This window comes from Chenopodium album, chromosome 9, assembly GCF_948465745.1.
Source record: "Chenopodium album chromosome 9, dcCheAlbu1.1, whole genome shotgun sequence".
Taxonomy (NCBI): Eukaryota; Viridiplantae; Streptophyta; class Magnoliopsida; order Caryophyllales; family Amaranthaceae; genus Chenopodium; species Chenopodium album.
In genome coordinates this window covers 311,733-335,022 of record NC_137842.1, presented here as the reverse complement: position 1 = coordinate 335,022, position 23,290 = coordinate 311,733, and the positions used below count along the sequence as shown (strand labels likewise).

General features: G+C 37.6%; 1 protein-coding gene and 2 pseudogenes across 2 annotated transcripts; all 3 read right to left on the bottom strand.

The window, feature by feature from the left end:
• Positions 1-417: 417 nt before the first annotated feature.
• On the bottom strand, positions 418-573 carry LOC145560858 (5.8S ribosomal RNA; annotated as a pseudogene).
• A 2,421-nt stretch (positions 574-2,994) lies between these two features.
• Positions 2,995-4,487, bottom strand: LOC145561226 (25S ribosomal RNA; annotated as a pseudogene).
• A 1,682-nt stretch (positions 4,488-6,169) lies between these two features.
• On the bottom strand, positions 6,170-21,218 carry LOC145558165 (helicase-like transcription factor CHR28). Of its 2 annotated transcripts, none has more exons than XM_081619311.1 (12): positions 20,812-21,218; positions 20,246-20,383; positions 19,894-20,113; positions 19,304-19,809; positions 16,424-16,495; positions 16,055-16,132; positions 14,809-15,823; positions 13,642-13,772; positions 11,944-12,165; positions 9,885-10,439; positions 7,340-7,549; positions 6,170-6,587 (listed from the first exon to the last, which is right to left on the bottom strand). In XM_081619311.1, exons 2-12 carry the CDS (start codon positions 20,354-20,356, stop codon positions 6,471-6,473), a joined length of 3,237 nt encoding a protein of 1,078 aa, XP_081475437.1. In that variant the 5' UTR covers positions 20,357-20,383; positions 20,812-21,218; the 3' UTR covers positions 6,170-6,470. The 2 variants fall into 2 exon arrangements, with proteins under 2 accessions (XP_081475437.1, XP_081475438.1); XM_081619312.1 differs by having other exon boundaries at positions 20,246-20,319; positions 20,812-21,217.
• Positions 21,219-23,290: the final 2,072 nt, after the last annotated feature.

The window sequence follows — 23,290 nt, the reverse complement described above, 5'->3', positions numbered from 1 at the left end:
CAAGTTGGTTTGGAGGGGAGCCATTATGCAAGTAAGACACAATATATATAAAGGCCTAAAAACAAACAAGAATAAAAGCAAGGCAACACATGGTATAAGACTCAAGATTTCATTAATCATTCAACCTCTAAAGAGCTTTAATCTGATTACAAGAAGAATCTCTAGTAAACACTTAACTGAAAGTAACACAATAATGGAACCTTAGGCTTAGAAAACACAAATTAAGCTCTAAGAAAGCATCTAAAGGGAACCTAAAACATCAAAAGGAGTCGGATTCTAACACCTTGTCTACCATCTATTGTCGCGGCACTTCATAATCGGGGACTCCGTATTTAGGTCATCCATACTCGGTGAGGACTAGGAGACCATCATCCTCTGGCCCTCCCACTCAAGGTGGGTGGGGGGAGATGCGATGTGTGATATCCAGGAAGGCGTGCCCTCGACCTAAAGGCTTCGGGCGCAGCTTGAGTTCAGAGACTCGATGGTTCACGGGATTTTGCGATTTACACAAAGTATCGCATTTCGCTACGTTCTTCATTGATGCGAGAGCCAAGATATTTGTTTCCGAGAGTCATTTAATGTTATATACGACTTGGTGCCACCTCTACAACCGGCCAACTGGCTGCAGAAGGGCACACTTGTATTTATGAAGCCTTGTGGATGAAACTGAGAAATTTTGGGTTGGGTTGGATCAATTAGATGGTCCACCACATCTTTTTGCATGTCTACTAAGGTGTCCCGTCCCTCCCTTGGTATCGGCCGATTGTAGGAATTAGAATATAAGAAAATTAGAGAATAAGAGAGAAGAGATGAGTTGATGAATTGTGAAAATTTTGGAGGAAGAAATGGGGTATTTATAGGGATTTTGGGTGGGAAAAATGGCCAAAAACTAGCCGTTTTAGAGCTCTTGAAAGATGGCTACTTCTCAACAGCTAGTTGGCGCGGGCCGTGTTGTGCCTGGCAGGCCTCGTGCCGTGTCGTGCCGCTCGCCGTGCCCCGTGCCGTGCCCGTGCCAAATCTCCAATTTGTGTTCACGGCGCGGACCACGGCCCACAAGTGGGCCGTCGTTCCATGTCGGAGTCGTGCTGGGCCCGTGCCACCCGCGTGCCGACACGGCCCGTGCCCATCTTTAATTTGTACCTTCATCCCCTAATATCCAGTCATGGTTCAGGACCACTAAGGAGGTAGTGATCTCATGAATCGTGAAGGGGTGTAACCTTTACCCTGTAAACGATTTACAAGTTCCTAAAACTTGTTGGCGACTCTTTTGCTCTACCTTCCTTCCCTTTGGACGCCACCATGCTTAAGTGTATGATCACAGTAGGCTCAAGTGTGGGATGCATGAAATATTCCCTACAATTTTTGGCGACTCCGCTGGAGAGAATTTCTATTTAATTGCTAAAATTTATTTTGGCAACAATTTAAAATGAGTGGATGAGACTTGAAATGTTCTAAATATTCATGTGCGTAATTTTGATTGACATTATTGCCATAAGCATAAAAAAGGTCAACATTAGATAGACCATCCGTAATGCGTCAAAAACATAGGATTTTTTACACGTAGGATTTGGGAAATATCTTTCACAACTAGAATCGAAATCTGGAAAATTCTAAGAACAAAGAGAGCTGTTGAGGCATGTAGGAACTAGCACTGAGAAAACAGTGCCCATTGCATGACATCATTATACATCATTATACTTATTATACATATGACATCATTATACAAATATGACATTATTCTATTAATATGACATCATTATTGTCAAGTCACATTACTTTATGACATCATTAAATTTCAAAATTTCATGAATTTCAAAATATAAACATAACTCATTCTTAATACTTCATAGACATCTTTATAGGTGTGTTATGGTTTCAAACCACCTTATATGACCCCATGAGTCACCCCACGCATTCAATTCATTTTTTGAAAAAATGTCAAAAACTGACCCGAAATCGTGTATAAGCAAATCTGTTCACGCCTTCAGTTTTGGACAATTTTTCATTTTTTCAAACCCGGAAACAAAAATTGCCGAGATGCTTCCCATGGACCCCAATACACCCCGGCAGTCCATTTGTGTGGGTAAAACCATCCAATATGCCTTCAAATTGTCAATTTGCCCATTTACAACTTGCACCCATTTCATAAACTCGAGGCTACCACGGACATTTGTGGAAACATATAATGATCATATATGATTCCAAACGAAATTATATGACCCTGGGATGTATCCCCTGGTATATCGAGACTTTTCGACGTCGGGTCCTAAAACCTCCGAAATTGGCCAAAAAGCGTGTATTATAGCCTTTAATTTTCGACTCTTTTTGACCCGGAAACAAAAATTCCCGAGAAGCTACCTATAAACCCTAATATCCTCCGGGAGTCCAATTGGGTGGGTGGAACCATCCAATTTGCCTTTAAGCATCCAATTTACCAGTTTCCGTTCACCCCTCTTGTATTAGCTATAAGCTTCCACGGGGCCTTTATGTAGCCGACTTATGGTCTTATATGGGTCCAAACAACATCATATGACCCCGGGATGTATCCCGTACAATTCCGTGAATTTCTAACACCGGGTCCCGACGCCTCCTAAATTGCTCCGAATTCATGTATTATAGCCTTCAAAGTTGGCCTTCATTCATCATTTTTTCACCCGGCAAGATTATGCATTCAATTACTTCCATGGGTTCCCAAAGGCCCTTGGGAGTCATGGATAATGCCCAGAACCATCTCATTCATCCTTAATCATCATGTCTTAAGGCAACAACGACATGCCCTCAAAAAACGAAACTATTTGTCTGTATAGCTTGTCCTTGGGTGCATACGTCTTGTGCACATGCCACACCCCCCACCCTTGAACCATCCCATACCCCAACACTTTGTCTTTGTGTCTTGTCTCAATCCACTACTTAGCATTTTTTAGCATATAAGAAACACTACTAACCTCGTTTTCCAACATATAAGTGTTTTTAGGGAATAGGGTGAGGGAGGACGAATCGAAGCGACATAGGGTTGAATCTTAGTGAATCATGGTAGCAAGGTCACTCTGCCAATTACAATACCTCATCACGTATTTAATTCGTCTACAAAGGATTCAACCCCCCGCTCGGTAGAAATTGTACTTCAAGGCTACTCTCACGGCGCATCCACCGTGCGAGCTTAGCCTACGACACGTGCCCTTGGGTGCCGAAGCCCCTACTGTAGGCAATCGGGCGGCGGGCGCATGCGTCGCTTCTTGCCCGGATTCTGACTTGGAGGCATTCAATCATAATCCAGCACACGGTAGCTTCGCGCCACTAGCTTTTCAATAAAGCGCGATGACCAATTGTGTGAATCAACGATTCCTCTCGTACAAAATTGAATTACCACTGCGACACTGTCATCAGTTTGGTAAAACTAACCTGTCTCATGACGGTCTAAACCCAGCTCACGTTCCCTATTGGTGGGTGAACAATCCAACACTTGGTGAATTCTGCTTCACAATGATAGGAATAGCCGACATCAAAGGATTAAAAAGCAACGTCGCTATGAACGCTTGGCTGCCATAAGCCAGTTATCCTTGAGGTAACTTTTCTGACACCTCTAGCTTTAAATTCAATAGGACTAAAGGATCGTTAGGCCACGCTTTCAAGGTTCGTATTCGTACTGAAAATCAGAATCAAACGAGCTTTTACCCTTCTGTTCCACACGAGATTTTTGTTCTCGTTAATCTCATCTTAGGGCACCTGCGTTATCTTTTAACAGATGTGTCGCCCCATTCAAACTCCTAACCTGACAATGTCCTCCGCCCGGATCAGCCTGCAAGCGGACCTTAGGTCTAAAAGGAGGGGCATTGCCCCTCTTCCGACTCACGGAGTAAGTAAAATAACGTTAAAAGTAGTAGTATTTCACTTGTGCCGAAGCTCCCACTTTTCCTACACCTCTCAAGTCATTTCACAAAGTCGGACTAGAGTCAAGCTCAACAGGGTCTTCTTAACCCGCTGATTCTGCAAAGCTCGTTCCCTTGGATGTGGTTTCGCTAGATAGTAAACAGGGACAGTGGGAATCTCGTTAATCCATTCATGCGCATCACTAATTAGATGACGAGGCAATTGGCTACCTTAAGAGAGTCATAGTGACTCCCGCTGTTTACCCGCGCTTGGTTGAATTTCTTCACTTTGACATTCAGAGCACTAGGCAGAAATCACATTGCGTTAACATTCGCACCATCGCAATGCTTTGTTTTCATTAAACAGTCGGACTCCCCTTGTGCATACCAGTTCTGAGTTGACTGTTCGACGCCCGGGGAAGGCCCCTGAAGGGAACGTTCCCAGTCCGTCCCCCGGCCAGCACGTGGCAACCCGCTCTCGCCACGGAAGCAGCTCGAGCAATCCGCCGACTGCCGACGGGTTCGGGACTGGGACCCCGTGCCCAGCCCTCAGAGTCAATCCTTTTCACGAAGTAACAGATCCATTTTGCCGACTTCCCTTGCCTACATTGTGCCATCGAGCAGAGGTTGTTCACCTTGGAGACCTGATGCGGTTATGAGTACGATCGCACATGGTCGGCACTCGGTCCTCTGGATTTTCAAGGGCAGCCGGGGGCGCACCGGACACCATAAAACGTGCGGTGCTTTTCCATCCGCTGGACCCTACCTCCGGCTGAGCCGATTCCAGGGTGGGCAAGTTGTTAAACAGAAAAGATAACTCTTCGCAAGGCCCCCGCCGACGTCTCCGGACTTCCTAACGTTATCGTCAACTGCCACGTCCCAGTTCAGAAATTTTAATCTGATTCCCTTTCAAAGCTCTCGCTAAACGCGTTATCGGACAGGCTTCCTTCATCTCTTACGATCGAATAACCCATGTGCAAGTGCCTTCACATGGAACCTTTCCCCTCTTCGGCCTTCAAAGTTCTCATTTGAATATTTGCTACCACCACCAAGATCTGCACCAATGGCCACTTCGCCCTGGCTCACGCCACAGGTTTTGCAGCGACCGCTGCGATCTCCTACTCATCGCGGCCTAACACTTGCCTCGACGGTCGGGTATAGGTCACGCGCTTCAGCGCCATCGATTTTCGGGGCTAGTTGATTCGGCAGGTGAGTTGTTACACACTTCTTAGCGGATTTACACTTCCATGACCATCGTCCTGTTGTTTTAATCGACCAACACCCTTTGTGGGATCTAGGATAGCTCGTAGTTGGGCACCGTAACCCGACTTTCGGTTCATCCCGCATCGCCAGGTCTGCTTACCAAAAATGGCCCACTTGGAGCTCTCGATTCCGTGGCACGGCTCAACAAAGCAGTCGCGCCGTCCTACCTATTTAAAGTTTGAGAATAGGTCGAGGGTGTTGTGCCCCCGAGGCCTCTAATCATTGGCTTTACCTGATAGAACTCTGGAATGAGCTCCAGCTATCCTAAGGGAAACTTCAGAGGGAACCAACCCTCACATAATACACATATAAATCTGGACCCTCACGAAACATGGGAATTGGGGAGTAACTAGATGTCTAACTTGTAAAAAATGTTTTCTAAAGGCTGTAATACGTGAAATCGGACCGATTTAGAAGATTTTTGGGAACCAATGTAAAACAAACTCATGTAATGGTGAATGATACATCTCATGGTCATAAAAGATAATATTTATTCAATAGTCAGCGACGTAAAGAGTCGAGATAATCTTGAGTCGATGATGATAAAACATGTTCGTAATTGGCTAAATTATTTGTTATGAGGAAAAATATATGGTTCCAACCATCCTAGTGACCTCCCAAGGTCACACGGTATTGAACTGTTGATAGGAAGCTCCTCAGCCTCTATCCTTTCCAAGTTCAAAGTTTTTGAAAATTATCTAAAATTAAAGGTTATAATACACAATTTCAAATAGACAATGACGAAACAGAACAAACCCCAAAACGATAATCCAAAGCTCCAAATGGTTTTTATAGCATTCGGCACTACGACTGGTGATTTCAACGTAACTTACTATTCCCCTAAACTCAAGGCAGCCCTTCAATGACACTCCGTACATAGTAATATTTGATCGCACTATATTCTCTCAGTGTTAAAGAACATGATTTTATGCCGATGTTGTGAGGATTTGATCAGTGTATAGCATCTGGTGAAGATGAAGAACCAAGTTCGCCACACCTTAAAACACCGTCTGCCATCTTATCATCCATTTCCTTGGTGAAAAAGCAACTTAAGATATTTGACTACTACTAAGATTAATAGAAATAAATTTCATTATTTACATAGTATATGCTAGCCTTCTCACCCCCCAAACAAGTCTGATGGCTTCCAACAAAAAATTATGTTCAAAAGATGAAAGAAACTAACCTAAAATTGACACCGAAACATCTAAGACTATTGCTGGAACCACCACTGGCAAATAGGCTCATAAGATGCCCAAGAAGCCAACTATTCACATGCAACCAACAAAACACGGAGGGGGGCAATTGAAAAATGAAGCCATAGAAATTTTTTTTTTTTTATATGGGTTGATTCCCGAGAAAAATGTATTTGAGATCATCAATGGTGAGACGAGCTCCAGAACCAGAGACATGGTCTTCACCAAATGCAGATGCCACAATCTTCCTCTTCTCTTCCTGCAGTTCACCAAACCATCAGACAAGGGAACCTTGTGCTCCAGCGACAAATTTGCAAAATATACATACCATAGAACATATAAGTTTATAATTAAAAAAATAATAATAAATAATTAAATAAATAAATAAAACCCGTAAAAATTCTTAATTACAACCCCTACACAATTCAACTATTCAGAATGATTTTCTTGATCGTAGATGTTTGTATCCGCAAGACAAAATTTCAGGCATCTGGCTTTATTTCTGTTGATCAAATTAATTGAGGAACTTTTTCAAAAGCTGGGTAGAGGATGGAGGACATATCTTTACTAGGTCAAGCATGTTCTGTTGATGATATAGCAAGATAATGTACGCTTAGATCTTTTGGAGCAAATTGTTCAAACAGACTGCTCCTCAAACATTTTACTTTCAAGTTTCAACATGCCCAATGCACAAATTTAGTATAGAAGACCAAGCTATTGCAATATTCATACAATGGAAAAAGTGAAAAAGAGTTAGATAGGTAATTCTTGCATTTAATAATTCAACTTATTCTAGCAGCCCAGACTTGTACTCTTATGCTCCTTTAATTTATACAATCAACACAGCCAGTCAATTTAGCCTCCAAGGTGGCTTCAAACTAGGCATGTTTTTCATTGATATGCAACAAGAGATTATTAAACACAATTTACTCTATACACTAAAGCAGCAGTAAACATATTATAAAGCATTAAAATGAAAAACGGGAGAGAACTGAATGTGGCACACAATACCTGGAGAGCCAAAATACGATCTTCGACAGTGTCTTTGATTGTAATCCTTGACACTGTAACAGGCCGAGTTTGCCCAATACGATGTGCTCGATCAATTGCTTGGTCTTCTGTGCTTGGGTTCCACCAAAGATCCAAAAGGATAACATGGCAAGCTGCAACCATGTTCAACCCAAGGTTACCAGCTTTAAGAGACATCAGCATGACAGTGACCTACAAGCCAGCCCACAAAATCAGATTTATAAATTATAATCACAGCAAATTACAAGAGCACGCCAAGGAAAACCACCCCAAAAGCTAAAACCAAGAACAGATATCAATGTAAAGTCAAGCATAAGATTATCAACAACACCAGTGAATTCATTGGCTACACAAAACAGCACTACTAATGACGGAAAGAAATAATGCATGCACCAAAGAAATATCGGAAGGAAATATCAAACAATGAACAGTCTTATTATATCAGATGATATAAACGTGTATTCTTATACTCTGGTATACGTATACTTTACACAAAATTATCCTTGGAAAGAAATACAAAGAACTTCAGCTGCAAACACAAATCAATATTCATAGCATGGGAAACTCAGATATGTATAAGCAGAAGGCCAAACTGCCAACTCAACCAGTCCAAATGGGGAGTTGGCTTGGTTAACAAATTAGGCTCTTCTTACTCACAAAAAAGTGTCTAACTTAAAAGGGGTACACAAATAATTTACACTCTAAAAAGAGTAGATGCTTATCTCTACAAGACCACCCCATGACCATTTACATTTTAAATTTCCAGTTATTTAAAACATACTCCTTTCCAACAAACAAAATCCTAACTTGACATCTCTCCAACTTGGCCTTTCTTCATTGTCGTCTACTGAAGTATCAGATTCATAGTAAAAATCTACAAGATATAGTAATAAAACTGCTTACAATTAAAGAATTATCACCCCCTCCTTCCCTATACACCATTCTTTCCTATTCCCCAAAAAAGGGGTAGACATGGAGAAAAAGTCAGTACGAGTTGTGCAACACTAACAAAGTATATCACATTAAAGTTTTCTGTAGCATTTACATTATAGATAACAGACATCTGGTGTATGAAAAAAATTGAGGCACCCTTAGGCGATAAGGGTCCTAGAGCTTGAATTGTGAGCTTTAAAGAAGAGAAGCATAATTTTAGATATACAGACGTGTATAAAAGAAAAGGTTGCAGGCATGAAAATGCAGCTAATGTGTCTTTATACACAGCATAGAGTTCCTAATAAAAAGCCTCAACCAAAACTTTCTAAGAGCTTAGGCAACGCGCCTAGGCATGACATGTCAACACAGCAAGAATCAACACCGATACTAAGGTCACTAACACAAATGCTCCGAAGAAGCTCCCCTCGTCAGTGGGCTAATGGGGATCGGATACACACATCCTTTTATCCCTGATGTAATATACCACAGTATTCTACAATTTTTTATTAAAAAGTGATGCTGACAGTTTGATTAGCCCACTATAATCGCAAACCAAAATATAATTAATTTTTCTCCATTGAAACTGTACATAGTGATGGAATGCACGCAAACACGCACAAATTATATCTATGCTAAAGCCTTCATGTTAACTAGCTGAACTAAGATACTGATTGGACAAATTCTCTTAAACCATATGTACATAGCATACAGTATGCAAAAGAAAAGGTTGCAGGCATGAAAATGCAGCTAATGTGCCTTTATACACAGCATAGAGTTCCTCATAAAAAGCCTCAACCAAAACTTTCTAAGAGCTTAGGCAGCGCGCCTAGGCATGCCATGTCAACACAGCAAGAATCAACATCGATACTAAGGTCACTAACCCAAATGCTCCAAAGAAGCTCCCCTTGTCAGTGGGCTAATGGGGATCGGATACACACATCATTTTATCCCTGATATAATATACCACAATATTCTGCAATTTTTTATTCAATAGTGATGCTGACAGTTTGATTAGCCCACTATAATCGCAAACCAAAATATAATTAATTTTTCTCCATTGAAACTGTACATAGTGATGGAATGCACACAAACACGCACAAGTTATATATATGCTAAAGCCTAAAGCATGTAAACTAACTGAACTAAGATACTGATTGGACAAATTCTCTTAAACTATCTGTACATAGCTTACAGTGTGCAACTGCAAATTATTGCCAAGTAAATCCATCAATTAAAAGTGATTGTGAAGGAGGAAAAGAAATTCCTCAAATGTGTTATATACAACAAAATATTCTGGTATTGTTTCACATTACTTTGACTGCGGAATATCCTGCCACTCTTTCCCATAAGCAGCCAGACACACACACACACTTTATTTTCACATTAGGTACTCAGCACCCCATCTACTTACACTTAGAATAAAGGGATTAGCTCAGAACAAGTTTAAATGAATAAAGTGTGGAGGAAGGCAAACAAACTCAAACAGAAAGAGAGAGAGAGAGAGAGAGAGAGAGAGATCAATATTTTCTACCATGTAAAAATAAATGAAAAGAGCAACAAATCAGTAAAAGATTGAAATCAGAAGAAAACAAACCTCAGGATCAGTATTGAACTCTCTGACAGCCCGGTCTCTTGCAGCCAAAGACATACTACCATCAAGCCTCCTATATTGGAGGCAATACAGATTTAAAGAATACTCGAACAAATCAAGCATACGAGTCCACTGAGAGAAAACAATGGTTTTTATTGGTCCTTGTGTGGATGACCCCTTCATTTTCTCAGTTCTCACTTGTGCAGACATAGAATTCTCTTTACTTGTCTCCCCCGGCTCATCAACCTTTATACATTTACTGTTAAATTCACAATGAGAGAACAGTATCTCTAGTGCTGCCTTAATTTTAGAGGAGCTATACTCATTACTAAGTATTGATGAAGCCTTGGAACTACCATTGTCAGTTGAAATATTGCCATCAACATCACCAGAAACACAACTTATTAGAGTAGCCTCTGAGAAGAGAACATCATCACTTAGTTGTTGCTTGCATCTACGAGCAGGACACAGATTGTCATCACCGTTTAGATAGTCTGCCACACATTGGTAGCAGAAAACATGCCCACAAATGGTCACAACAGCATCCTCAGCTGGATCCTGCAGAAGCATCAGTGAAAACAAGATATTAATTCGCATTAAATCAACAGAAGCTTTTAAGATAAGGTTAGATAATGAATCTTTTTCCCTCTTTTTTGTCTCCGTTTTCCTTTAATTCTTACTTGAAGACCCAGAAGAACAAAACAGATACAGACCACAGGACTCAGACATCCACTCGTCCAGATGACCTAATGACTATGAATTTATGACTCAGTTGTCTCCAACGGGCCGTCCAGTGAAGATGACTGGAAATAGAAAAGAAGGTATTCCATCGATTAAGGGGGGGGGGGGGAGGAAGGAACGCAAGGAAAGATTAAAGAAGGCAATTAATGATGATCTTAGTTTGGATCTACCAGCCACAGCTTGTCAGAATTGTCACAGTAATTCATAACCATCTATCCCAAATACATTTAACTTGTTATCTTTTAATTACCAGAAGAAAGGTCCTCAGTCAATGAACAAATAAGGGAACCTAAAAAAAAATACGCCTCACTCTGGATTACAAGGGACAAAAATTATAGCCACAACCAAAAGCATCCCGAAAGACATTGCTGACAAATTAACTTTTTTCTTTTGACAAAGACTATTAAACATTCTATAGATTTAGATGCATGATCATATCAGCAAGAAATTCCTTACTTGAGTTCCACTGGTTACTCTAATCTAAGAAGAACCCCTTTCATTTTGTAATAACTGCAAACATTTTGACTTGTGCACTTTTTATATACAAACTACGAGTAATTTTTTTTTTTAATTAACATATACTGGTAAAAAAACAAATATTGTCCAGTAAAATGTTTTTAGATTAGTCTTTAAGTATATTTTCATTATCTTAACCTTTTATACTTCTTGATAATATATAATTATAAATATTAATGGTTAAATTTATGCATTGACATGTGTGTCCGTCAAAGAATTACAATTATTATGAAACGTAGGAAGTATATTAAGAGTTCTAGTCCCCAATACTGTATTTGTGAACTTTTAGTCTCTCGACTTTTAAATGCTCATTATTGTCCCTCAACCACCTATATATTAAGACACGAAGTATGTGAATTTTGACTAAATAGTTTAGGGACTAATCCTAGTTAGAAATGTAACAACACAGCTTTAAGTTAGCAGTGAGCCAGATTCACAATACCCAACCTCCACCTCTAAGGGAACTGACCATAGCAGAGTCTCCATGTGACACACAGCAAATATGAAGAAGGAACCTCTACATTCTACAATGATAAATCTAGACTCGAGAATGATTTAACTAAAAAGGAAGTAACTTGTTCAAAGGTAACTAGGTCAAAAATGAAATACATAAAAGTAAACAACATTGTAAATTAGCACATTTGTAAAACAACAGAAGACAAAAACTCAATTTCCCAAATCCCCCAATTGAAACTAAACAAAACATAATGATCAAAATTTTAAATAACAAGGGTGAAAAGCCACATACATCAAGTTAATAAGAAAGCCAGTCTAAGGAATTAAAACGGTTCTAACAAGAACATACAGTGCAAATGAGACAAATAGCAGAGGCTGCTTCCAAATGATCCAACAATCCCATCAAAATATGCGTAGGGAGTTTCTTAGCTTTCTCCAGATTTGTTCTTTTACCAGAGTCAGAATTAAATCCCTTCACGAGAAGAGGGTGATCACAAGCCTGGCGGAGGCGCAATATCATCAGCAGAATGTTGGCGTAGTTCTGATTAACTGTGCCAGCAGCTGCGTAAGCCTGCAAGACAATTATTTAATTTCAAATACCAGATATTTCATAAGAAAAGCCTCAAATGGCAGGTTTCATCCAAAATTACGATCACATCTAGAGTCCACCGATTTAAGGTTGGAGTTTCTGGTGGTGTTTTGTAAACATACAAGATTTAAGAGCATCATTTCTCTTCTCAAACCTCTATTATATACTTCTTATAAGGTTGATAGCAACACTGTCTTTTTAATACCATTGTTTACAGCCCATCAAACAGAATGAACGATTGTCTCCATTTCGAACTATCAGCTGAAGAGATTATATGATGTTATGAAAGCAACTTTTTTTTTACTGGATGTAAAACTATGTCTTGAAATGAAAACACTTGTGCGTTCATTTCCAAAAAGGAAAAAAAAATAACGACAGAAGAAGACGGCACATTCAACAGTGCAGTCCAGTATCTGAATCAGTCACAATTCGAATTTAATACTTCCTCAATCATTTATTTGTGCAATTTGAACTCTACACTATTCACAGACTCCTTTGACCAAATTTTGTAAGTTATACATAAGGAAAATAGAGTAATGTCGGATCATGTTTACAACAATAACAACAACAAAGCCTTAGTCCCAAAATGATTTGGGGTCGGCTAACATGAATCGTCATAAAGAATCGTACGATATAAAGAAACGGAAAAAACCATCATTTAAAATAGATTGAAAAAAGGTGAGTAAAGTGAGGAAATGAAAGAACATTTAAGAAAAATAAAGGGTGTTTTGAAGGAGAATCAAGAATAAAATTCAAGAAAGTTTTTCAAAGAGTGGTTAAAACGTTCAAATCGTAAACATAAAGGTTTGAGAAAACTTTAGCAAAGGAAAACAATATAGTTCATAAAACATTGATGGGCTAAAAATAAAATTTAAAACGAAAATAAATATAAACTTGTTAATATATTAAAAAAATATACTTTTTTGAACATATATAGTAACAAACCTACTGATATTCGAAGTTTAAGTATACATAGGTAAGCATGAAAACCCAAATGGTACAAGTAAACACGAACGGAGGATGTATACACAACCAGTGACTCAACTTAAATAAAATTGACACGCATGAAACAACAGCGATGATGTCAGCCAGCATGGTTCTGCCTGATTAATAACACTATTTTATAAGAAGTCTCTCCTTAAATTTTGTTGTTTCAAACAAATTAAACGATTTTTCTTGTTTTTTCCCTTCAATAAATTATTTAAACAATACCGCAAACTGTAGCCAGTGGATCACAGAAATCAATAAACCAAAAGGAACCATAGTGTGTCAGCTGTAATGATAAAGGATTCAGCATCCTAGCTTCCAGTGATTTAATAGACCAAGCCACCAAGGTCACAAAGAAGCTCAAATAGAAATAGGCCAACAGCCCAATATAAAAGGATCAAAAGTGCCAGTGTCACAGAAAAATTGCAACTAGAAAGCAAGGATACAAAAGAGTTAAGAAAAGATAAACACCTTAAACTGTGAGCGTGATTCGGCTTCCAATTGAGCATAAAAGGACCGCTCCTCAGCAGTGAAGGTCACAGCCTTCATCTTTATGAACTTTGGAGGTAGGCTAATAATAGGTTCTCCATCTAGTAATGTCTCTGTATTGATAATAATAAAAGATTAAAAATAAAAATAAAATAAAAACTATTGTACTCAGAAGCATTGTTCAGAACAAAATCCAAAGTGCTAATAAGAAATAATTGAACTATTGAAAACATTTCACAAACTTCATTACGCACTAAAACTATAAAGACTAAAGAGTGCAGATATAAGGAGAAAATAGTTGAATTTAAAAAATAATAAAAAATCGCTACCTATTGCACAAAATTCCACACTTTTACAGATTTGAAATCAGTGAAGGCTACATATAAGTTGATAATATTATATAATCAATTCAACTTCCTTGGATTCTTGAAATTATTGTTCCACAATTTTAAATCACTTTAATTCATACTTCTTCTAAATACATCAGAATTAATCAAGAACTATTCTCCATTATAGATGTTTTTATTTTCTGGATAAGCACTAAGAATATACATTATGAATAATCTCATTATATTGTATTTAATATCTCCTACATGAGAAACTATAGCAGATTAAATTCAACACCTCTATCTCACTGCATTTGGAAAAATCAAAGCAGTCTCCACATCAGCAAAATCAATCATCCAGTACACAACGATCATCTGTCTTAAACACCATCTAAAAAGTACTTCCTTTTTTTAATTATTGGGACATTTTCCTTTTTGGAAAGTTGCATATTAATTTCACCATATCCTTCTTTGGTATGCTTTATTCACCTTTTGCTAGTGTTCACACACAAAGTAGCCTAATTACCCTTAATCAGATGTGATAACAACTATTATACCCCACCTTTTCTCTCTCTCATTTGTTTGTATCACATGGGCAAATTTGACATTCCCCATCTTTTACTCTTTTTCTTAAATCTTGTGCCCATACAAACGTTGCGATTAAAAAAATGGAGGAAGTATATCTAGGCCAATAAAGATGCCAACCAAAAAAAAAAGGGCAAATCAGTGGTCACAAGATGCAGCAGACAGCTTATGGACACAATCAAGCAACACTACGAGACAAGTGTTTAGAAAGATATGGCAATGATAAGGAAAGGATCACCTTTTGTGCGCCGCAGCAATAAAGTCCTCAAAACTGCTTGAAGCTTCTTGTATCCAATATTTGGATCTCTAGAAATCGGATTTTTTATTCCTCCATAAAAATTTTTGTAACTAGAATAAAAGTGATGTCGAAGAAATCTGAAGTAGCTATACATTTCATCAATTGAATTTTGTATGGGGGTTCCAGATAAACACCACCTTCTTTTAGCTCTCAATCCGCAGCAGGCTCTTGCTGTTAGTGTCCTATGGTTTTTAATGGTTTGTGCTTCATCTAGTACCACTCTAAACCAATTCACTCTGGCAAGTGCACCAGCCTGACTACATAAAGAGCCATCAGCTACTTTACTGCCTTTCTTCCCTTTTTTACTGGTGGTGGATGAATGTTTCCGCTTCTTAGTACCAGTAAAGTCAGATGATAGCCCGTGCCTATCCCCAGGTTTTTGCTCACCATCATCCTCATCGACTATAGATTGCTTAGGAACCTCATTACTAACTATAGAATAAGTGGTAAGCACCACATCATGCTTGGCCAGCTTAGCAGGATCCTTAGTCCTTGTACCACCATGATACACCAAAATAGATAATTTTACTTTATTAGCAACTTTTTCTAGCAACTCTCTATTCCACTGCCTCAGAACAGTTGCTGGACACACGATCAATGTACCTGCAGGTGGTCTATTCTTCTGAATTGGCGGATGTGAAGAACTTGAACCGGATTTAGATTTTGTACCATCAAAATTCTCCATTTTATTGACAGTTTCAGTAGTGGCACTTCCATTATCATCATCATCCACACCATCCAAATCAAGTGTTTCAGGCTTATTGTTAGAATCCTCCACTAATTTGCTCTTACCAACATTAGGATCCACTGTTTTACTTCCTACATTGTCATCGTCGTCGTCATCCAAGTTTAAAGCTTCAGTATTGATATTGTTATGTTTATCTGATTGATACTTCGCCTGTGATGGCCACTGTTTAAGTATCAGGGCGATAGTTGAGATTGTCTTACCCAGTCCCTGAAAATCACATAAATTAGCATGTTAAACCTTTAAGTGGAGAGATAATTACAAGCAAAAGGATCCTGAAGGAAAATTAACCACATGTAACTCCAAATACAATACAAGTTCCAAATTACATAAGGAGGGATGTTAAATATAAAAGCAATGACACAAAATTACAAAGGACATATACATAAATGTCTAGCATCAAATGTTAAGATAAATGACAGCATGAAGCATGAGACACACCTGGTCATCTGCAAGAATTCCACCCAAACAATGCATAGTTCTTGACTCCTTCTCAACCATCCAAGCCAGAGCAATTTTCTGTTAGAAAAACACATAAGATCCTTAAGTGCGAAGGCCAAGTACCAAAATTTTAATACATTATGAATATTCATAATTTTCAGAGCTCTGCAAGAAAACTACTGCAAATAATCACAAATACTTCAGGCTTTTGAGTTTTTGGCTATAAGATGAACAGAAAAAAAAAAAAAAAAAAAAAAAACAAAAAAACAAAAAAAAAACAAAACAAAACAAAAAAAAAAAAAAAAAAAAAAAAAACAAAAAACAAAAAAACAAAACAAAACAAAAAACAAAACAAAAAAAAAAAAAAACCTGGTGTCTCAAAAGGGGGACAGTTAAGAGCCCAGGAGGAATATCAACTTCAGCAGTTGGCTGGCTAATTTCCTGCATATATATTTAAAGCAACAATAAGATAGATAAGCAACTAATGTGCAAAGATTAAAAATAATACTTACCTCCGTTTCTTATTAGTTGACACGTATTCCTTTTTAGGAAGTTTTTTTTTAGTTGACACGTTTCCTTTTTGGGTAAGCTTTATACCTTACTTTTAAAGTGTATCCCACTTGCTTTATCATTTTCTCTCACTCTCTCTCCTCTCCTTAATATGTGTGCCTAAATTGAACGTGTCAACTAAATAGAAACGGAGGATGTAGAAAACAATGGCTTAAGTATAAAACCATCATATACTATATACTACAATGACTTTACTCTAAGGTCTCAAACAAAAGATCGGATCTTTAATATTACCCAGCAAAAGAGTAATCTTTCATCAACAACAAACTTACCATGGTTCAAGAATAGATTAATGTAAAGACTAATATACTGACTTGAATTACAAGTTTACAACATGAAGGGCGCTATATAAGCAATAGAACAAAACGAAGAGAGCATAGTTGCAACTTTAAGCTAATCAGTCACAGATATTTTTAAAACTAGCAACTAAGAAAATTCAATATTTGAAAAATACATGTTAAGACAAATCTAACAAGATCCCACTTGATAATGTTTTATCTTTAGCATTGAAATACAAATAAGGTCAAAGTTGAGTCAATCAGACCAAAATTTAGAAAATTAAGAGAAAAATAAAAGAAATAGAGCAACCCACACTGCAAGTGAGGTCATAGAGCAGAAAACCCTACAAAACAATTTGAATAAGAGAGAATTTCAGAAATCAAAAAAGAGAAGAATGAATATTTTTAATGGAAAATGTTGACAAAGAATAAGGAGAAGAGAGGACCAAAGCAAAAGTATGAACGAAAAAGAAGAGCAAATAACAAATAGAAAGAGAAAGAACACCTAGAATGCTTGACCGGCAACGAACACCGCCAGACCAGTGCTCGCATGCAATTTTTGTCAAATGCCGGTAACCACTATTTTCCCAATTGCTAAACTACCAGCAAATTAGGGTTTTCTATAATTAGAGTATTTGAATTGGGGATTTAAGTGTAGCAAATTCATGCTTTTGATCGAGGGTTTTGGAATAAGCTTCTTAGAGACTATGTAAGGAATAATTTGAAATAAAAAATGATTTTTTTTTTGTATAATTTTGACTCAAATCTACTATTTATATCGTATTTGAACATGATACGCAAACAACATAAGGCGCAGACACTATAAAGGGACAAGATTTGATCTTTTTGAAATGCTCTGTGCTTGATACAGTAAGGCGTTTTGCCCTGCGCTTGATTAGCCCAGCACCTAGGCGCGCTTTAAAACAATATGACGCTGCATTCAAAATACAATATGAGCGCTGCTCCCCAAATTTTGGGGGTTCATAACATGCTACTGAGTACGAGTATCTTCCCTAATAAGAAGAGAATTGGAGTTCTTTTTCTTTGAAATATTAATTTCCTTTCATTTGAATCATTTCTTTCTCTTTCTTTCTTTTCTTTTTCTTTCTTTCTTTCTTTCAAGCTCCATAGGTTTCAAGGAGACCTTTTCAGTGGTTACAGCTTCACGCCTTCACCCTAAGGGGAAAGGGACAAATGGGAAGCATTTACGTCATAGGTTTTGGCTACCTACAAAGTGGCTCCAAGTTTCCAACTAATCAAGTAACAACTTGAAGAACAATACTGCTTTTTAGGTTTTGTTTGTAAGAGCAAGTAATGTTTGTTAAGTTAGTTATGTTCATGTAAGAGTCTTAAATAGCCTAGTAATTCATGTTTCAATAATTTGAACACTTACAAAATTGATGAGATACAAATGTTTGAGCCATTAATTTAATATTCCCTCCTATTCAAAATAAATGACTCAATTTGACTTTTGAACTATTTATTACTTCATGTACACCACTTTAGCAATGTTTGTGCTTTATATATAAATTTAAACATAATTAAGTGGGTACCTATTAGAACAGTCACAATGTATAATTTTTTAATATCAACTATTTAGTACGTATCATTTATACTTATTGATAATTCAAGATATTATGCGTCAAAGTTCCGTCTTGCATGCCAATCAAGTTGGGGCATTTATTTTGGAACAAAGGACCATCTTATATACACCATATATTTCAAGAGCAGTGTCTTCTAAGGGTGCCATATAAACAAAATGATATAAATACAAGTTATGAACAATATAAATTTTATGTCTAGAGATTCTGATAAATTTCAGCTCCCATGTGTATAGAAAGAAGGATAAATGTAAATACCCAGTAATAATACCACTGAAATAGCATGGGAAGATGGCATAAAGTTACTCCTGGGAGAACAAGGAAGCAGCTTCTAATGGACCTAAACATGTTCCTAATAAGTAGAGAAATTAATTGACCACCATTGGTAAGAATGGTAACAACTCATGCAGTAAAAAGCTCACTACAAGCTCACAGCAGTTTAAAAGACTCGCGTTCATTCTAGTATTATACTACAACATATAAAGAGAAATTCAGAAAAAGCTACAGCACCCTAAAGAGTTCCAATGGACCTAAACATGTTCCTAATAAGTAGAGAAATTAATTGACCACCATTGGTAACAACTCATGCAGTAAAAAGCTCACCACAAGCCCACAGCTGTTTAACAGATTGGCATCCATTCTAGTATTATACTACTACATATAAAGAGAATTGCAGAACAAGCTAGAGCACCCCCAAAGAGTACCAAGCGCTTCATCTTATGAGGCACTTTTCAGGGAACAAAGCACAAGTATGTGAAGCAACATACCACAAAGAAATGGCAAGGAGATAGGAAGGGTACCTGTAGTGCAGCTTGATAGATTATTCTTTCGTCTCCTAAAACCCTATCTTCCCCAAACCCCACATTTAGGTAAGGGTCACTTGAACTAGTATGATCCGATGATGAACCAGGCCTTCCACGCGCCAAAGTATGAGGAAGAATGCGAGGATGGTTATTATCATACATAAAACCATCATCGGCACTTCCCCTACTAAGATACCCACGATTGCTGGCTAAATTATCCCAAGAACTGCTTTGATTAGTCTGTGACCCAGAAAATGGGGGGTAAGGAGGGAGGACCCTCTTATTTAGGTGTTGCTCATGATCTGCATCACGGGCATACAAGGATATATTCATATTTGACTTTTCATCGTTCTTCCTTGGCTGAGAACTACTTCCATTTCCTACACCCATTCGGGAATTCAGGGCTCGACTGCTTGTGCCATAGCTAGTGCTAGGAGCGGATTCACCCTGATGATTGCCAGCACGCGAATATGTTCCTCTGCTAGAAGATGCCTTTGGAGGACCTACAAGATAAAATATAACATTGGAAACCACCCAAAAATTGACAAGCAAATTGAACATTGAAGTCTTGAGAGTTGATTGCTGACCCTTTTCCCTAGTCCAACTTGGTAGAACTCTTTTACTACTAGAATACGAGAATTCAGGTTGAGGTACTTCCACAGTGTCATCTTCATCAGAGGACAAGTCAATGTCGCTTCCTGATGATGTAATATCAATAGTCTCCATTCTATCCAAAAATATTTGACTCTGATTTCCTTGTTCCTCAGATAAATTATAATAAGAGGTGCTAGAAGAAGAAGACTTGACCTGCAGTTCCATACATATTTGTCATATGAGGTGCTTCGACTTTACAAAGTAAATGTCATATTTGTCAACAACCACAAATAGTAGGAACAGCCGAACATGGTACCACATAGTTTGTCAGTGTTATAAACTCACCAGATCAGCAAGCTGCCTGAACGTTAAACTGGAAATCCATTGACTAAAGAGTGAATAAAACCGCCGAGTAGATTCTACAATTCCACGTTGATTATTCCCATCATCAGACATCTAGTAATCTCATCATACAAATACGTTCTGAAAGCAGCAGCATTTTCACACCAAATACAAAGATTTTTCAATATTAACAAAAAAGCTAAGTAAATTAAGCAGATCAAAACAAGAGTATACGAAATCAGCATTCAAATTAGGCACTCATACACTATATCAATATAAAACCCTTAAAACAATCCGAAAGAACCGCTCAAATCATCTTGCATGCCCTAACTAAATATTGCACATTGAATATTTTTGTGATTAAAGCTTAAAAATCCAAACTTTGACAAGTAAATAACAATCAAACGGCTTAATCACATAATAAAACTCTATCCAAATCCCATCAACACCAATTTTTCCGAAAATTAAAAGAGAAATTAGGGGTTACGTTGCATGAATCAGAAAATAAATAAAATGACGCAATCATTAAGGGCAAAAGATATAAAATAGAAGTAAAGAAAAGAATTTACCCCAAAAATTCTAGGTTTTAACAAACCAAACGAAGTGGCTGCAATTACCAAAATTCCAGTAATCTGAGAGTAAAATTAAGCAGTTGGATAAAAATGGCGGCAAATTGGGCTTGTAAATTAGGTATTTTGATGAGGTAATTAGGGAATTTTAGTGCGATAATTAGGAGTTTATACTAGAACAGGGAATGGAAGAAGAAGCATGATGAGAGAGAAAGTGTGGGAGTAGAGAGTGGTGCAAAGTTGAGAAAATTGAGTCGAGTTCTCTGTGAAATTCTCTCTCCTCCAAAGATCCTGGTTTCAATTGAAAATGCACGACATCACCAAGAGAAAGAGAAAGAGAAAGAGAACTAACTTGATTGGCTCTGTTAGTGTAAAACTGTAAACCCTATTCTACTACAAGTACTTTTTTTTGGAGCCCATGCTTTACATGACTCTCACTATAATCAATTCTTATATACTACCTCCGTAACAAACGACATATTTGCGGTTTTTAAGTCAAAAGATTAAAAGTATGATTTTTGAAAAACAAAGGTATTTTCTTAACTATTAATCCAACTCAAAAAAAAAAAAAAACAAATTCAACCTTAATTAAATTAAATAACCCACCACCACCGACACCACCAAACATCACCGAAACTACCCACCACCACCACCACCTAGGACTTAACCCCCACAAACCCAGCACCACCGACACACCCAGCACCACCCATGAACCGAGCAAATCCCAGTTGCCGCAACCCACCATACCACCCTTGAAAACCCACAAAATTAAACCACGAAAGCCTTGAACCCACCAACTCAGCGAAATCAGTCACCCTTGAACCCACCAACCCAGCAAAACCCACCACCCAACGCACCCACGATCTATCACCAAATGCACCCACAATCTACCATCTACCACCCACCGCACTCACGATCTACCACCCAACGCACCCATGATCTACCACCTACCACCCAATGCACCCACGATCTACCACCCACCGCACTCACGATCTACCAACCACCAACACGTAAACCAGCTACCATTTGAAACCCGCTCATTTGAAACCACGAGGCCGCCGATCTAAAACCACGAGGTCATTGTTTGAAACCCAAGACCTGAAACCACCCAACACCGACGAACCCCACCACTCTTAACCCTACGAAGCCACCATGAATATGGGGTTGGAGGAGGAGAGAGAAAATTAAAGGGGATGAGGGTTTAATTATTTAAGCTTGGAGTTTAATCTAATGAAAATTGATTTGTAATTTAATAAGGTTGTTTATTAAAAAAAAAAAGTAAGGTATTGGTCATTTACCACCCAAAAACATACTTCCTCCGTTCTTTTTTACTTGACCCGCTTTGACTTTTACACTATTCATCACCCCTCCTTTGACCGTCTTTTGTGAATGATATATAAGGAAAAATATATTCATGTGTTATCTTTTTGAATTTTTCTCAATAAGTATTATCATAATATACAACTTTTATAATTTTTACTTATGGAGAACTAAAGCTATTGATCGCTAAAGTTTTGCATTGGCAAGTGTGATAAAAAAAAACAGGTCGAGTAAAAAAGAACAGAGGAAGTAGTAAATAAGAAAAGAAAAGAATTTGTTGTGAGCAATATGAACCATCCATTTTAGGAAATTGTTGCGAGTAAATTGGACCGAAGGTAGTATATTGGGAAATTGAATTTCAAGTATGTCGTGAATAAATTGTATGTCATTTTTTATCTTTTTTTTTTACACGAAAAGAAAATTCATTAATGAAATATAGCCAAACAGCACTTATAAACAATTTATCCACCTAACTAAATGTCATTGCTCCACCTAAGGGTTACGCGACTTGCTACATTTTTTTAGTCAATTTTATGTTTATAATATAAATATTCATTATTAAACACACTTGTGTATCAATTATAAAAAGTAAAAAAAAAAAATAGAAAAATAAAAAACACCTACGCATTATATTATATGAATATAAAAGCTAGAAATCTACCCCTGTATACTTATGTCATTGTTATAGAGAGATAACAGGATTTAGGGCTTGTTTCGATTTAATGAAAACAAATTAACTAAACTGAACTAAATTGTTTATGAGAGATGGAAATTAGGAACTGAACTGAACTGAATAGAGTTGAAATGAATTGTTTATGAGATAAGAAAATTGGGAACTGAACTAAATAGATTCGAAATGAATTGTTGTTTATAAGAGAACGAAATTATGAACTGAATTGAGTTAAAATTAATTGTTTATGAAAGAAGGAAATTAGGAACTCAACCGATTAGAGCTGAACTGAATTGAACTAAATTAAGCTGAACTCAACAAGCCCTTACCCCTTTGACACCACCATTGAAGTTTCCTCTTGTTATGTTTTAGGTACTATAATGCGGAATTTCACAAATCATATTCGTTCGCACCTAATCAGGATCTACAAGCATAACACATAAAGAATTACATATTACATATCTTTGACCCGTGATTTCCACAAGTGAT